The following is an 18,312-nucleotide window of genomic DNA, read 5'->3' on the forward strand; positions in this document are numbered from 1 at the left end:
AACTGGAAGCGTTGGTTTCAACAATGTAAAGGCGATCTGGGCGCGGATGCTTCAATACAGGGGCAGAGGTGAATTTGGTTTTTAGGTCTTGAAAGGCCTGTTCTGCCTCAGGAGTCCATTCAAAATGTTTATTCTTCCGTAAGAGGGCTGTTATGGGTTGAACCACTCGAGAAAATTCCGGGATGACTCTTCGATAGAAATTGGCAAAGCCAAGCATACTCTGAACCCCCTTAACAGAGTTAGGAGATGGCCATTTGTGGATGGCGTCCACCTTTCGCGAGTCCATTCGGACTCCTTTAGGTGTCAGGATGAATCCGAGAAACTCGACCTCTGTGGTATGAAAAACGCATTTTTCGAGTTTCGCAAACAGGTTGTGCTGGCGCAATTTCTCAAGAACTGCCCTGACATGTTTTCTGTGTTCGGATTCCGAGGAGGAGTATACCAGGATGTCATCGATATATACGATGACACAAACATCGATAAGTTCCCGAAGAACATCATTCATAAAGTATTGAAAGGCGGCAGGTGCGTTGCATAATCCGAAGGGCATCACCTGATATTCAAAGAGCCCATATTTGGTGCGGAATGCAGTCTTCCATTCGTCGCCTTCTTTTATACGTACCAGGTGATAAGCTCCTCGGAGATCTAACTTGGTGTATATGCAAGCATCTTTTACCTGGTCAAGAAGTTCAGGGATCAGAGGCAGAGGATAACGATTCTTAATCGTTATTTTATTTAGGGCGCGGTAGTCATTACATGTTCTAAGGTCGCCTTCTTTTTTTCGGCACGAAGAACAGAGCTGAGGAAACAGGAGACTTTGACGGGCGAATAAAACCGTTGGCAAGATACTGATCTAAATACTGACGCAAATGAACGTTCTCAGGTTCAGTAAGAGCATAAATCCTACTACAGGGCGGTTGAGCATTGGGTACCAGGTCGATTTGACAATCGTACGACCGGTGGGGAGGTAACATGTTTGCCTGTTCTTTTTGAAAAACGTCTTGGAACTCTTGGTATTCAACCGGTAGTTGTATCGTGGTGGAAGTTACTGTGGCCAGACCCATATCAGGATTTCTTGGATAACAAGTCAGTTCACAATCAGGAAAGGTTATTCTCTTTGCTCGCCAGTCAATTCGAGGATTATGTGTTTCTAACCAAGGGATTCCTAGAATTACTTGAAATTGTGGGGCTTTGATTACATCGAACACAATTGCTTCCCGATGTCCATCCTTTCCCACTAGTGTCATTTCTGTAGTGGAATATGTTACCGGCCTGAGGCTATTTCGGTTCCATCTACTGTAGTAATGACATCCGTGTTAACTTTCGGACAGAGAGGAAGATTAATCCTGGAGGCCAATTCACGATCTATGTAGTTTCCAATAGCTCCACTGTCGATGTATGCTTTTATAGCATGCAACCGCTGAGGCTGTTTCGGGTCCACGAGCACCATTGGCATGACAAAATGCGAGGTCAAAGAGTCTGTTTTCAAGCTCGGCAAGCGGACCTCTACGCTTATCGGGCTTGACCGTTTCCCGAATCAGGTTCTATTAAATTGTTGTCCGTGGCTCCAACCACCTTCTTAGGTGGCTTTACCGGGCAGTCTCGTAGAAAGTGACCAGAAGCCCTGCAATAGAGACATAGTTGCTTTTGCCGTCTTCTCTCTCGTTCCTTCTGCGTCAATGGTCCTTTAATACCGCCGATCTGCTTAGGTTCTGAAACGTCGGTACTCTTAGGGTTAGCGTGAGTTTTGATCAGCACTCGAGTTTCGAACTTGGACCGATCTGCTTTTCTAGTTTGCAGTCTGTGGTCAAGCTGCACCACTAAGTCTATGTATTCTGCGCAGGCTTGAGGTGGATTTACTATTTGAGCTAGAACATTCTTAAGTTCTCCGCGCAGGCCTCGATGAAATAGTGTGATCCTTTTATTTTTGGGCCACCCCGTTTCTACAACCAGCCTATTAAAGGTGGCAATATAAGATAAGAGATCTTGGTTACCTTGTCGTAAGGATAGTAGTTCGTTGTCAAGGGCCTGTCCCTGAGAGTGTCGAGCGAATAATCTTTCCATGCTCGCCTGGAAGCTTTGAAAATCCTGGAGAATTGGGTCATCCTGACTTACCAACGGAACAGACCAATCGGCAGCATAGCCACTGAGATAAGATAATACAAAGGCTACCTTGGTTTGATCATTAGGCAAGGCCCCAGGTCTGCATAGAAAGTGTAGGCGACATTGGTTCATAAAAACGGCATATTTCTTGGGGTCCCCCGCAAAACGTTCAGGCAGGGCCAAAGGCATGTTTCCAGGTAGAGTGATTTGTACCGGGTTATTCGAAACCATTGACGAGGCAAAACCCCCAGAACTAGGTAAAGGAGTTTGTCCTGCTTGACCTAGCAACAATCGTTTGGCCAGGTCATCAGTTCTTTCCTTGGATAAGATTAATTCTCTTTTGAGAGCATTAGTTTCCTCGCGGGCGGAGTGTACTTCTGCCCTTAATTCCCCCAAAAGCTGAGCCAGCTGGTCTGTCTCGGAAGTTTCCATAGCGCCCGGGTGGGAAATTGTAGGTAGGCTTCGCGTTCTGTTACGCTCACCTGACTCCCACGTAGGCGCAGGTCTGGTTTGGAGTGTTGTTGCTTCTTCTATGGTGAAGCGCAGGACCCGGAAGATGGACTGGACCGGACCTTCGAATCTGGCTTGTCTGGCTCGCAGGAATGTCTTTCTGTATGTGAAAAGGGAGTATTAACAATCTGCGGGAGAAAGGATAAGCCTCCCGCTCCCTTCTCACCCCTCTACGAAACCCTCCTGCGACCCCCATGTGAAGTCTCACCTTAGGGTTTGAAAGGTTGAGCTCTCCATCCTGCTTCTCATGCAGGGGCGCGTTGTATCCATTTACTTCACTGGGATTCTGATTGTAGAGGGTTCAAGTTTTGTTTTCCCGGTATAGTACCATAAGGATTCTGTTAATGAGTATGATTCCGCAATAATAATTGTTTGTTGTCTCTTTTTCAGGTGCGGAAACTATTCCGAGAAGAGCTGTGGAACCGAAGAATGAGACTCTGGTGAGCTTGATGAGAGTTCTCTCAGTGTCCTTGTATCAATGCGCTCACTAACGCTGATGTCTTTTTTCCCCATAGGGGCCGGGGTCCGGAAATGCCTGGATGCGGCACCGACCCGAAACGAAGCTCAATCCAGAAGAAATCAGGTAAGTCTTTAATGGGCGTTTGGGTAATGTCTTTTCATGCGCCCACTAACGCTGATGTCTTTTTTCCCCATAGGGGCCGGGGTCCGGAAATGCCTGGATGCGGCACCGACCCAAAACGAAGCTCAATCCAGAAGAAATCAGGTAAGTCTTTAATGGGCGTTTGGGTAATGTCTTTTCATGCCCCACTAACGCTGATGTCTTTTTTCCCCTTAGGGGCCAGGGTCCGGAAATGCCAGGATGCGGCACCGACCCGAAATGAAGTTGGAATAACCCAGCAGGTAAGCTTTGTAATGGAAATTAAGGTTTCCTTGTTTTCTTTACCCTCTCACCTTTATTTGTGTCTTTTTCTCCCTAGGCTTCGAGTCCAGATGTCGCCGTACAGGTGAGTGACATGCGGCGCTGCAACGATCGATGCGATGTGCTTTTAAATGGATGTCTTCCTTTTCAGGACCGTCAGCGAGATGTCTCCGGAATGCGGTTTTAGCAGGTAAGGACTCTTCTTTACCCTTTTCTCTTCTCTTCTCTCTTTGCAGGTGTTCCAGGATGCTGGCAGGAGTGGCAGAAGACAGAATGCAGGAGCAAACACGGTGAGCGTCCAGCTGCTAGATGCAGAACAACGCGAAGCGTGAGTTGCTGCTTGGGCGTGGCTTAAATAGCCTTCAAAGTAGTTCCAGGTATGTATTCTTCCTCTCAGGTATGTATTCCTCCCCTGACCACACCCGTGAGGTTAAGTAGTTCCAAAGATAAAGTAGTCCCATTCAGGCCTCAGAAGGCCTGGATGTTGCAGCATGGTTTGCATCAGGTAAGTTAACACTAAGTACCTTTAACACAAAGTCCCCTTTTATGAGCCTGGCGCCTATGGCGCCAGGACTGTGGCCTGATATGAGCCTGGCGCCAAAGGCGCCAGGACCGAGTGCAAAGAGCCCCTACTTGAGGCTGTTGTGACTTCCCTTGAAGACATGATGTCTGCCTCTGGGGTAGCTGGGTCTTGTCTGGCACCTTGGAGGTAGGCATCATGACAGTCCGGGAATTCGACAATTTTCAAATCTTTCGAACCAATGGATCGCAGCCGAGGTATGTGATGGAGCAGTCTTAACACGTTTGTTCTGTTCAAGATTAATTTGTCAGTGCCTTCCAGCCTCTCCAGCATTAGTTTGATCAAAGGAGTCGGTTGTACAGGACGGGCTGTAACCTGACAGTTCCTAGTCTTCTGATGTTGCATCAACGTTTCTGACTGATGGTGGTCAATTTTCAGGGGCATAGATTCTTCGGCAGCCGCAACGGCCGCCGCGTGCTCTACATTTCCACTTGCAAAGTTCAACCCATTCAAAAGCCGCTGGCATGGACTACCAACCTCCTGGTGTCTCATCTGCACACTTGTCCTCTGTCTTTCCCATTTTGCTTGTAACGTGATGAACTCCGAGGTGGCTGCGTTTGGCAATCGGTCTTCATGGCGGAGATAGCAGTGTTGGATGGAACTTGTAAGAGAGAAGTCTGATTTTTCCTTACCATGTCTTTCATGTTGCCAACATGGCCCAACTCCTCTCCCCTTTGATCAAAGTGTGATTTGCGAAAGAGAGACAGTGCTTCCTTCGCGACCTCTGCGAACAATTTTTTATCAATCATGTCATTCCGTTTAGCATCGTTAGCTGATTCTATGCCCGCCAATATTTTTTGATTCGCCTCATCTTGTTTGTTCCTTTGTGCACCATGCATTCCTTCTAGGTGCATCAATTTTGAGTTCATCATAGCCAATAAAGTCGTGACATCCTTCACGTTTTCATTTAGTGTTTCATACAACTTGGTGGAAGGTGGAAGCGAGATTGCCATTGCAGACGTTAGGGCTATTAGGAGATCATTTGAAGGCACGTGTACGCAAGGGGCTGGGCACCCACCTCCAGCTTTCCCTTGTGGCTCTCGTGCAGCTCGTGCAAACCGTGCCCGTTCTTTCCTAATTTTTGGAAATGGACGCTCAATAAGTGACGAGTCCCCAGTAGTTGGGTCATCTGACGAGTCCTCACAATTAGAAGATTGACTTAATAGGCTTTGGTTTCTCATCCTAAGCTCACGCCCTACATTATTATGGGCGGGCAATCTTTTCTGAGAGTCAGCCACCTTTCCCTCTTGTGACTGCACAGATCCGTCAGAAGACGCAGTCTCTCGTGACTTGAGTCTTTTGTAATTGCCGGATCCCCATATATCTCGATTTACATCAGTAACATTAATGCAGTGCCTTTTCTGGGGGGCTTTATAGATCAATTCCTGAACTGTGGCAGATACGGCAATCCGTTTACATGAGTGGGATTTGTTTAAGTTGATCAGATTTTGTAACACAGAGGACACTACCTCCAAAGAATTTCTTTTATCAATATGGAATGGATCGTCCCCTACAACCCACTGCTCGCTTTCACTTTGTAATACTGTGTTAGAAGTGGATGCTTTGAGGTGAGGATCCATTAAGTTTGCATCAGGGGTAGGGGTAGGGGTTTTCTGAGTGGAGGCAGAAGCCTCGCGATGATCAGCACTTAGCATTCTGTTCGAGTGTGATCTTCCAACCCTGGGAGAATCAGGAATTGCGCTTACTTCTGAGTCGTCTTCAGAACCCACAAGGCATCTTCCACTTGACACAGCTTTCAACCGCCACGCCGACTCAGCATGGGCAAGCGATCGGCTGATTAAGCGCGCCTCAGCCAAGTCCAACTGGTGCTGCACGGCTTTGGTGGAGACACGGTGCTTGCTCACGGACGCCGCACTTCCATCCTGACCCCGCCCACCAGTGTCATCAGTAGCGGCCGCGGACAACATCGCGGTTTCCCGCGCCCGCTCAACAGCAGCCTGCATGCAGCTCAGCACCGCAGCCACCAACACAGCCCCCCCATCCTCACATGACGACCACGGCACAGCGACCTCACCAGCCGGTACGTTGTGATCAGTATCGTTGGCAGCCTTGTCAATTAGACTTATTGTACTTGTTGTGCATATCGTCTGAGACTGAGTCATACCCTCAGCTGGCTGAGTAATATTGGGAGAAGGGGGGGGGCAACGAGGCAGGGGAAGAGGGTGAGACTGGATGAACAGGGTGCACTACTGCGTCACAAGTAGGATAGGAGCACTCCTTTGATCTCGAAGGTTCAAAAACATCTTCTACCGTTACCACTATTGGATCTTCGGATATTCCTGTGTTTTCAGACATTGAACCGCATGAAAAATATTGGCTCACCTGTTGTTGTCGCGCTCGTTTTGCAGGGAGCTCCTCTAAATTGGCCATGCGTTTTACTAGGGCTCTGGTCCTTGAAATGAGATTAGATGGGTCCATCATTTGCGGAGCGTGGACGGGCCAACGCCTTACGCCACTCGCCACAGCCAAATAGTGAAGTCCTCAGCCCTTTGGTCCTCAGGGCTTAGCGCCGCAAGGGCGGCAGAGGCGCCCTTTTGTACCAGGTGACCTGGGTCAGGTGACTTGATCAGGTGGTCAGTTGTTAAGGGTACAGGCACATGCACCTCTGTCTCTACTTCTCCTCTCTTCCTGATAGAGACACTCGCCACAGCCAAACAGTGAAGTCCTCAGCCCTTTGGTCCTCAGGGCTTAGCGCCGCAAGGGCGGCAGAGGCGCCCTTTTGTACCAGGTGACCTGGGTCAGGTGACTTGGTCAGGTGGTCAGTTGTTAAGGGTACAGGCACATGCACCTCTGTCTCTACTTCTCCTCTCTTCCTGATAGAGACTCTCGCCACAGCCAAACAGTGAAGTCCTCAGCCCTTTGGTCCTCAGGGCTTAGCGCCGCAAGGGCGGCAGAGGCGCCCTTTTGTACCAGGTGACCTGGGTCAGGTGACTTGGTCAGGTGGTCAGTTGTTAAGGGTACAGGCACATGCACCTCTGTCTCTACTTCTCCTCTCTTCCTGATAGAGACACTCGCCACAGCCAAACAGTGAAGTCCTCAGCCCTTTGGTCCTCAGGGCTTAGCGCCGCAAGGGCGGCAGAGGCGCCCTTTTGTACCAGGTGACCTGGGTCAGGTGACTTGGTCAGGTGGTCAGTTGTTAAGGGTACAGGCACATGCACCTCTGTCTCTACTTCTCCTCTCTTCCTGATAGAGACATTCGCCACAGCCAAACAGTGAAGTCCTCAGCCCTTTGGTCCTACTAGCGCCATGGTTACCGCACGGGTCGTAATGAGGCCCACTGTCTGCAAAGTGTATTTGCAGGCAGTGTTTCAGTTCTATCAAAGCTGAGAGTAAAAGAAAAGAGTGAAGGCAGTTTTGCTTCATTTTACTCGTTAGTTTTACACTCCACTTTAAGAGTGTTAAACATTGCATGCAGGGGACAAGCAACACGTAGTTTTGGTGGACCCCTGCATGCAATTACCAGGTTTTTAAAATAATAACCCCCATAGTAAAAAGGCTTCTGTACACTGTAGTGACGAGAAGTCTTTCTACCATGTCTATTACCATTGGTGTTTTTCTGCAAGCACTAATTTGCAAACATGTTTGGAATTACTGGCTAAGAGGAGCCCAATGATTTACTGCATTCTAACCTATAGATGAAAATTGGAATAAACAACGACAAACGTGAAGAATATTGGCTTTGCCAATGCTTGTTTGTCAAGGCTACAGTAGCTGGAGCACTTAAAAGCTTATTCAGTTGTTTTAAAACTAATGCTATTAACGCATGCAGGTCTACTGTGGAGCTTTATTTAGCTACCCCCTGTTCCAACAATGTTGCCATTGCTTATAACCGTTGGTTTGCCTGGAAAGAAAAAAGAAAATTACAGGAACTATAATGTAGTGCTGAAACAATCCTAGAGGGTGAGTAAAGAATGGGAACTTTATCCTTTTTTTAATGTATTTTAAATTGTGATTTATACGTGATTATGAATTCTTTTGGAGACTAACCCTCTGTTAATCAGTAGTATGGAAGTAGGCGTTTGTTAATAACATTTATATTTATTGTACCTGAAATGTTTTTTAAACATTTATTGTAATGGCATTTTACTATACACTATGAAGTTGATGATCATAACAATGTATTGAGATTGATATACACTTGCACAAACACTCCTTCACCAAACGCATGATTATATATAATTAGTGTAGAAGCCTGTGTATATGGGCCAAAGTGCAGGTTTAAATTAACAGTAGGACCACGATATATCCTAGGCAACAGCTCCCTCTAGCAGTGACAACAGGTGAAGCTACTCCATCGGACAAACATAAATCCGGCCTTTTATTATATTGTTAGATTGTTGCCTAATTGGTTGGTGGTTGCACAGTTATTGTAGTAGGCCACCAGATTGCGGAATGCCTTGTAGATGTACTGATTCTGGCTGCAAATAAACCCTCCACTTCTCCAAATTTGGCTTTCCTCTCTGTTGAGGTCTCCCACGCAGGTCCACTGGTCCTCATGTCTCCAAGATACAGCCCACTTTGCGTGATCATAATGGGAATAGAAGGAGGACAAGTCTGGCAACCTGACCGTCTTGATGTTGTAGACGTGATATGGGAGGGAGCAGTTTGATGGGAGGGCTCTCCTAGTAGGCTGCCAGCTTTCGGCTAACAAATGCGTTTCCAAGCTTTCCGCCATCCACGCAGTATAGATATCTGTGCATAGAAATAAATAAATGGGAAAAAAAATCAAAATCTTTCCGTGTTCATCTTTGTTTTTACACAGGACACCAAGCACATTGCAAAGCCATTCAGTGCCATGCACTTCCATTGCCCAAATAATGTCACCACCTGCTCTATCCACACTCTAACCGCATTCACCGTGTAGCCTCAGAGATGTGCCAGTAGACTGAATAGGTGGAGGGGAGGCATTTTACATTAAGATACACAAGCATTGATGCAAAAGGACACCCAAAACAATTGGCAGTTTTAGAACCAATGTATTGTAGCCCATGGCCCCAGGGGGCCCGGCTAGTGAGGCTACATGCTTGCTCTCTGAGGGTACACACACATAAAAGAAAGAGACACAGACACTATAGCAATACAAGTTTCATTAAAAGTGTAGTGTGTGTTTTACTTATATGTTATGTACTGTGTGTGTCTGAGTTTGGGAGGAACCATCCAGCCCCTTGGTGGGCTGGATGGTTCCTCCCAAATATCAAGAGAACGCGAAAAAGAAAAGAACAATAGGAAAGACCCCCCCCTGGCCAAGAATGGGCTGGGCAGGTGAGAGAAAAAGAATCCAGAGGGATTTGAAAAAAGGCAGTTAAAGAAGGCATTTGGAGAAAAGAAAAAAGGGAGAGAGTGACTTAACTGATGTGGGGAGGGGTCGCTGCCTCCAGCAGTCCCCTGGGGTGTGAATGCATCCAGCAGCACAGTGGGGAGCACGGGAAGTCCTCCCAGAGACTTATGATGTCAGGGGAAGCTCGGCCGCCCCTGGGCCCTGGTGCTAGTCAGCCCGCTCGGGAGCCAGACCAGACACCCCCAGGGACATTGGTGGCCCAGGCAGCGTGGCGATGACTGCCTGGGCCTATTAAGAACAGCCCAGCGGGATCCGTGTGTGGGGAGCAGCCTCAACCCGGCTGCCCGGCCGTGCCACCAAAGCCCACATCATGGTCAGCAAGGCGGGCCCGTTATGAATAAAGTCCTTCCGAGCTGCGTATGCCACGAGCAGTCCAGGGGTTGAAGCAGAGTTGCGCAGCGGAAACCTGGGGTTGGCCTTAGCAGCCAACCGGGTTGAAGAGAGGAGGCGTGAAGTCCCGGGCTGCTCCATTGAGCACCCGGGTATAGAAAGCCCTTGGTTTTCCAGTGGAGCGGCTTGGTTGAAGGTGAGTGGCCCACCCCTGTGTCTCGCAATGCATTGCTGAGGGGGCGGGCCTGAAGATCAAGGCAGTGAGAGGGGCGGTGAGCATTGCCACATCGCCTTGGTAATGGGGACACCACCGAAAATACGAATTGCACCCAGGAGCGGTGTTGATGTCGAGTGGGCCCCCCAGCCAATGCCCACCCAGCCAACGGGCCCCACCCATTTAAGTTAAAACAAGCCATGGGTCATGATGGTGATGTAGGGTGGGCCCCTCAGCGAACAGGGCCCACCCAGAATAGTATTAATACTGGGGACCATGGCAGTGAGTGAAGGTGAGGCCCCCAGCTAGCGGGGCCCACCCAGCAATAACAAATACATTGTGTCATAGCCTTTTATGTTGTATGAGTAGTTATGTGTATATATTTATTTAATTAATGTTATGTAGGGTAAATGCTCAGTAGAGGGAAGTAGAGAGTTGGGATATTAGGGGGTATGTTAAGTGGGCGGAAAGTTAAGTAGGGGTAAGTTATAAAGATGACCATAGTTTTCGGTAGAGGGGAGGTACTCTGGCATGAGGTAGCAGGATATGTTGGCAGTCCTGCCTGAGGCCGCCTAGCCAGATGGGATCACCCACAGAGGTCATCCTCTGGCCTCACAATCCACGTGGGTGATACCTGAGGTTAGGAAGGGGATCATGTTGAGGCAGGCTCATCTTAAGGGTCCCTGAGACCCCTCCAAGGAAGGGTGAGCTGATGTAGCCGGTCGCCACTTAGATGGAGTTCACAGCAGGGGTATCCTAGGGTAAAGGTTGTAGACATTAAAGGTGTTTAATAAAGTGGGGTCCCCGATGGGATCCCTATAAAAGTTCCCTATGGTGTCTGTGTCCATTTTTCATCCAAGGACTCAGGGTGGTATCACATCTCCTGCATTGACCATTTTATTTGCAGGTTGCTCTGCGCCTGACCAGAACTGCTGTTCTGGTATGGTGGGTCGGTGCCAGTATGTTCCAGTTCTGACCCACAGTAATTTTAATGCTGGGCGCTACAGTATAAATGGTAATCAGTTTGAAATAACTTACCATTTGAGACCGAAAGCTAATCAAAGTCAATGAAATACAGTGGTACATGTGACTGTGGTATTGCATTTTGTGCTCGTTTTACTGTGTAGTTCGAGGGCTTCATAGAACTATAGTTTAAAGCCTTATAGATAACATACTTCCAGGCTTTATCAACTTGCACAATTCAACACCCTAAATGTGTGACATACTCCCCACTTCATCATATTATTCACTGTATAATAGTGTTCGCCAAGCAAAGGAACTACACCAACAGGGACAATTTGACAGTAAAAGGAAAATACAGTAAAAGGAAAATGCTTCAAAGGGATTTTAATTATTCTTCCTAAATTTGAAAACCTCTTTGTTACCTGGATAAGTTAGCTGCTGCTGCCCTTTAAACAACAATATGCAGAACCACAGTGAGAAAGCTCAAGAGGATAATGGGCTTGCTGCAGAGATTGTGCTGTACATAACCTATACAGTTTCCAATCCCTGTATTACAGATCAGTGTGTTAAGGCGCCCGATGTCCAGACTGCCACATTCTAACCCTAATTCGTATAATTGGCCCAAACCTGCATTCAGAGTTTAGCTGTAAACCCTTGTAAAGCTCCCTGTTTTTGCCTCTTCATTTCCCAGAACAATATTTTTCGGAATTATCCAGCAGGCTGCGGTGTGTAAGGGAGTGCCATTTTCACTAAGCCCTGTGGGGTACTGCATAATTGAAGGAGGCGTGGGTTAATTAACACCCTTTGGGGAGACCGAAGTGCAGGTGACGCGCATGTCAGGTGTGTGTCGTGATGCAGGCAGAATGCCGCATTGTGAAGAAATATGTGGTTGATCGAAAACATGTACACTGAGGTACTGGCGTTAAAGGCATGGTCTAGTAAAAATTTTTATTGTCCCTACGGGTCAGCCATGTTTTTTTAAGCCTAAGTGGCTCAATTTTAGAAAACTTTCCTATGGACCTTACACAAGTTTTCGTCCATTAAACGCACGCGAAAACAAGCCCCAGAGAGCCGCCATTTTCTGATAATCCTATCTTTTCCCCCATCGCCCTGGCTGACCTGCTTTTGCGGCACTAAATCAATTCCCCCGCCCCTGAGTCTGACATTATCAAAACATTCATATTCCCTGCCTCTCTCCGTGACGTTACTGTGCTGCGTAGGCAAACGCGCCCAGTCGTCTTCTGCGCGACTCCTCACAGAACCCGGAAACCAACACAGATCAACTCACAACACAGCGCGCCACAATTCGGAATATGAAACTGTACTTTAAAATGAAACAGCAACACGGTACATTTGGTAAAGTACATTTATTTAACATTAAATGTTTAGAGAATATTCAGCAATTGCCATATGAACTCCGAAAGCCATTTATTTTCTTTTATCTGTATCCGCAATAACTGTTCCGTTTCATCTTGAGTCACGCGCTGTTCCTTTATGGTACACATGGTGTTCATTTTCGTAAAAAGAATCACTTTGGAAGCACGGTGAACCGCAAGGCTGTTCCATCAACTAGGCACTAGTCCAGCCTAAAGGTTGATATGTTGCTTCTAGCCACTAGTACAGCGTAAGGGCATGTGGGCCCTTGGCGATCGTCCCATAATATGGTGATCGTGCTCCAGTTGTTGACACGAAGCTGCAGGTGTCTGCTGAAGAATCCATCCGCCGGTGTCTCAAACAGATGGCAGTGGCAGAATGGGATCAAATACCTGTTATGAAAACAAAAAAATTATAATTAGTCTCGCTAGCCGAACTTCATTAATATTACTCATTTTATTTATTATGGCCGATCAGAAACTATTTGCTTGCAAGGATAGTTCAATGGAGTATGTTCGTCTCTAAAATCAATGCGAAAAGTAACAAGATAAATCGAGGCCAACACACAATGATAAACGACAGTTAGTCTACATGCGTGAGGAATGATATGATATATGATATGGCATTTGTAACGCGCCTATACTCAAGTGTTTCTAGGCGTGACGAGGCAGGTGGGGAACAAGGGCAGACAGACAACGATCCTACTAGGCCAGGTGTCTTTCTGATCATGCATGGGGAAGGGCTGTACATGGTTAGTTGAATACAAATTAAATAATGGGGCCAGCTGGTGGCAAGTGCAAGGTAAATGCCGGGAGAAGGGGCTGAAGGATACCAGAGACAGTCCCGTAGTGCAGGTAGGCAGTGCAGGGAAAAGTGGCTGGGCCAAGGATCGAGATCGGTGAGACCAGTGGACCTGCATGCCCATGTGCCCACTACGAACACGTTTTACTTGCTTTTCCTAGCTCTTCATTCATTCATTTATTCATGCATCCATTCATTAAATCTTCATTCCGGTATAAAAGCGTGTAAAGATTTACTTACATTATATTTGAAATTTCCATTGTGTCTCTTCGTAATGCAGTCTGTAAAACGGACCGTGCTCTTGACAACGATTTTTCGTATACTGAACTAAAATGAAACTCAGTCTAGTTTCTGAATTTTCTGCCTTATCGTCTCTTACGTTATTGCGCACCCCCTTCAAATGAAGTTCTTTCGGCATGGTCCCTGTCTCAAGGTCAAAAAACAATAGACCCTTATACTTCCAGTGTGACCTGTGGGCCTATTCTGGGCGCTGTCCTTCGCATTCTTTATTTGCAACATCAAGTAGTATAGGCATCTGTGAGAACTTGAAGTTTGGAATCCGTCTATGTAGTGCGCCTCAATGTGCAAATGTGAACTGGCTTCTCTCCCAAATGCCACGGCCCGCTTGGCTGGCGCGTTCTAAGTGCCCCAATTTTGTCCCCGTTGTCTGCGAGCTTTGCAGCCCAAATTGAGACATTTAATTTTTTGCGGAAGGTCAGGGAAAGTATAAAGTACCACAGGAGTTGAGTTAAAAGTGAGATTTATTGTTTGTTTGTTTGTTTGTTTTATTATTTGCAATACGCAAGCCTCCCCTCCGTTAACAGTGCGCAGCATTTACATTTACATGAGATGAGACATGAGAAAAATATATACATACACATATGTGAGGTGAATAGAGAGAATTCAAAGATGACACCCAGCTTGTTCGCCACCCATGATGGTGAATGTAGGGGTTAGGTTTACAGGTACACTGTACAATAACATTTATTTACAAAAAAACAATCGTATTGCAATTATTTAAACCGGGATTTGTACTTCACAATCAGCTGTGCTTCGGGTGGGCATGGCACAGTCGCAATGTTCGGTGGCAATGGATCACTGCTCTGCACAGAAACGTCCAAAATTCCATATCTGTGCTTCTCTAACACAGCAACAATAAGGCCTTTCACAAAGTCGAACTGCATTTCATCATAGACTGGTTTGATCAACCATTGCTTACTTCGTTTTGAAAACAGTGTAGCGAGGCATCTTACTTTACCCTTAGTCCTAGATTGTTCACGTCCGACATTGCTGTTATGGGCCAAGACCGCTAGTAGAGTGCGATGTTTCATGCCCCGAAAGCTAAAATGCAAGCGCTTTGGCCTGTACTTTAGGCACATATTGTGGAACACCTCCAAATCTCCTGTGTGACAGAATTCTGTCAGTCCACTCAAATCTCTTGATAGAGTTTTGTCGAAAACAATCTTCTCAATGGCTTTGTGTGTCTGTGAAGATGGAATCAACCACTTCTTCTTCCGTGACTCCTCTGGGGACAAAGGGCCATGTTCACATTGGTGGAAATGTTCATTTGCTGTCCAGCGGTGAACGTTGGTACAGTGGTGCATCAGTGACTGCCATTTTTCAAGTAGTATTTCCACTGACCCCTCAAGTTTTTGAGCGCCACCAAAGATGGTTGGTGATAGAATGTGACCACTGCAAAATACTTTCAAAACCTTTTTTTTTCCTTGCAGCCGAGATTTTCGTATTGATTGATTTAGCAAGATGCCATACGTCAAATTGATGTTTAATATGTGGGAACTGCTCTCTCATTGTCTTGGCAATTGAAACGTGTCTATCCGTGGCTATGAGGTCGATGTGCATTCCCCTTGATTGTAGATATTCCACTGATTTTATAAATCCTAGTTTCTCCATGGCCACTGACGATGTACATTGTGTTACCTGCATGACCACCGAACTCAGAATTTTCTTACTATCCATGTCTTGAAAGTGGTAGGTGCAGTACTTGGCAGAAAATCCAGGGATGTCGCACTGTCCATCGCCGGCTAGCCTGAATCGTTTGCCTTCGAATGTACTTGCTAGAGACAATTGTTCAATTTTCCAAGCATCACTAATGGCCGGAAACAGATAATCACGTTGGTATATGTAGTACAGCACTTTAGAAATGAAATGGAGTCCCACAAACTGAAAGAAAGCCTCTAACTTTCTAAAACTGGAGCCACTAAAAAGTGATGCAGCTGCACACAGTAAATTGCCTGCTGGCAGTTTCCCCAGCATCGGTTGTGCAGACCATGAGAACCTATGATTTAATCTACAGGCGGCATTTATTTTGACGTTACTGCCTTTTATTTGACAAGTCACATTAATCAATGGCTTCCCACATACTTTCCCTCTAATGGAATGCACACATTTCAGCATACTTATAATTTCCATCAAACAACTGTCGAATACAATGTATTTGCTCTCTTTCATTAGACTGTCATCCTGCGTCAACGTTGTTTCGGCCTGTGACGTTGTGGAGATTTCAACACATTGGAAAGTAATATCGCTGATATCAAGTTCTGATGCGTCTATGGATGCTGCGGTTGGTTAATTCTCTGTCATTTCGACATCTATTACTTCAACATTGATGGGAGAACACAACAATGTCGACAGGTTTTTTGGTGGCAAATTTTTGGCGGGTGTAGATTGTGTAAATTGATCTGCAACTACTTCAGAGCTATCTTCAATACATTCAATAACATCTTCTTGTGGTGGTGCGGTCGCACTGTAGCTATTGTCCAATACAACTTTGCTGTAGTCTCCAAACACAGTTAATTCATGTTCTGGCCATTGGACATGAGCATCTCGAGCCTGAACACGCCTCGCCTCAATTAATAGTTCCTCCATAGTGTACACGGTCTGGCAAGCCACATCTCTCATTCGCTTCACTGTCTGTGTGTGTATAGTTCTGACACCCACGGGTAACTGGAGGAGAGATTGGAAAAGGGATGTTCAGTTTAAACACGAGATGGAGTGTAGTAGAATTGACTGGAAAATAACATAAAATAGTCCCAAGCACAAACATTTTTTTAAAGTTATGAACTGTTTGTAACTAACCTTTTTTTGTTTTTTTTTTCTTTGCAACTTTTTTGACTCGACCTTCAACATCTGCACGCTGTAGCTCCGATTCGTTTCCGCATGTCCTCCCTTCCTCTTGCTTTGCAACGACTATATTTTCTGTATCCGCATAGACAGCACGGAATGAGGCTCCATCGTCTCCCTGAAACATAGTACTTTCATTACTATGTTTCAAAATATTGTTAGCATAAAACACACGTGAGGACGAACACACAGGTACATCTCAATAGCCAAACACGATTTAAACATTGTGTGCAACAATCAAACGACAAGTATTCGACCAGTGATGATCTATTTCGATGGAACTGTCAGTATCCATACCTCTGGCTCTGCATGGACTGCCATGAATGGTTGTATTGGAGAGGAGGCATCCGCATCTCCCTGAAACACAGTACTTGCATTAGTATGCTTTTCAATACTGGAAACACAACACACACTTGTAGTCGACGGCACAGGTACATATAAAGAGATAACCACAAATGATGCATTGTCCAAAAGAATCAAGGAAAATTCAAATATGATCACATTTCATCGACTTATTTCAACAATTCCTTTACATCTGCATCATCTAAATGAGATGTTGTGATTGTGGTGGAAGCTCCGTCGTCTCCCTGAAGCACAGTACTTGGATTAGTATGGTTTTCAATATTGGAAACATAACACACACTTGGGGTCGAACGCACAGGTACATATAAAGAGATAACCGCAAATGATGCATTGTCCAAAAGAATCAAGGAAAATCTAAATATGATCACATTTCATCGACTTATTTCTCCGATTTATTTACATCTGCATCATCTAAATTGGATGTTGTGATTGTAGTGGAAGCTTCGTCGTCTCCCTGAAACACAGCACTTGCGTTAATAGGGAAGAAAGTATAGCAAATGGAATCACGTTATATGATCACGCATGATGGAGCTGTCATTATTCATACCTCGTGCTGCTGAAGAATATCTATGGATGTTGCAAATGTAGTGCGCACTTCCGAAAGCTGTTGCGCCGATTCGTATACGCATGGTCCCGCTTCCACTTCCCCTGGAATTACTTGAATGTCAGGCTCTGCATTAAGTGCAGGGGTTGACGCTCCATCAACTGCCTGAAACATAGTACTTGCATTAGTGAGGATTACAATAGTGAAAACATAACACACACCTGGGGTCGACAGCACAGGTACATATCAATGGCTAACCACGAATGAAACATTGTGTAGAACAATCAAACGACAAGAATTCCAGCTCTGATGATGACGCTCGATGGAGCTGTCAGTATCCATACCTCCTGCTGTTGAAGAACATCTAGAAATGTTGTAGATGTGGCGGACGCTTCAGCATCTCCCTGAAAGACAGTACTTGCATTAGTATGGATAACACTAATTATAACTGAAAACAAACACCAGTGGACGATAACTAAGGTGTATAACAATTGGAAAGCACTAACCAAACATTCGGTAACATGATTACATGATAAAATAAAAATATTACTTGACATGCATAAAACAGGTCTGTAGCGGATTAGCCTAGTAAGATTACCTGATACACGCTAGAAGTGTTTGATAACTGCGACCACGTCAAGGATGTAGAATGTTCTTGCTTCAGATTCAAGGGATAGTCAAGAAGTTGTAAAGGTAAATTAATGATTGATAATGAAATGCCAATATTAAAAATAGCCATGTAAGGCGACAGAATACTTGTAAAATGCTCAATACAGCACAGTTCCCTGTTCCCATATATATACATTGCGTTTGTGGGTTATGAAATCGAAAAAGAATATATTGGTAAATGTCATTATTCAAAAAACTATACACTCATATCAATATCGAAATTATTACAAGGGATAGAACACCTACAATATCAATTAATCCGTTCGGATACCTACACACTACCGCAAGGCCTAAAGCTAAATCCGGACACTTGACTCACCGGTGGCGGAATGTGGACGAATAGAGTGGGAATAGCGTTTGAGCAATTTCTGTGTCGTTCGCCGTTTATTCTTCTTTGTTACCGAAGATGTTGTGTACATGTCCAAGGAAAAGTGCCGGCTGCAGATGCGGTATAGATCACCCCTCTTGTCCTGTAAGACTT

At 45.7% G+C, this 18,312-nt stretch overlaps 1 protein-coding gene across 7 annotated transcripts in view; it reads right to left on the bottom strand.

The window, feature by feature from the left end:
• Positions 1–18,312, bottom strand: part of DNASE2B (deoxyribonuclease 2 beta) — a 534,491-nt gene that overhangs the window by 38,638 nt on the left and 477,541 nt on the right. For 5 of the 7 annotated variants that reach the window (XM_069641595.1, XM_069641596.1, XM_069641597.1 and 2 more), the window contains one exon: positions 8,113–8,786. The exons of 1 other annotated variant lie outside the window; for it this stretch is intronic. In XM_069641595.1, the coding sequence (XP_069497696.1) occupies positions 8,416–8,786 (371 nt within the window). In that variant the 3' untranslated portion in view covers positions 8,113–8,415. Of the gene's footprint in view, positions 1–8,112; positions 8,787–18,312 lie in introns of those variants that run through there. One more of the 7 variants, XM_069641600.1, reaches the window with a different exon arrangement.

Source organism: Ambystoma mexicanum, chromosome 1q, assembly GCF_040938575.1.
Source record: "Ambystoma mexicanum isolate Mex_15411 chromosome 1q, UKY_AmexF1_1, whole genome shotgun sequence".
In the NCBI taxonomy this organism is placed as follows: domain Eukaryota; kingdom Metazoa; phylum Chordata; class Amphibia; order Caudata; family Ambystomatidae; genus Ambystoma; species Ambystoma mexicanum.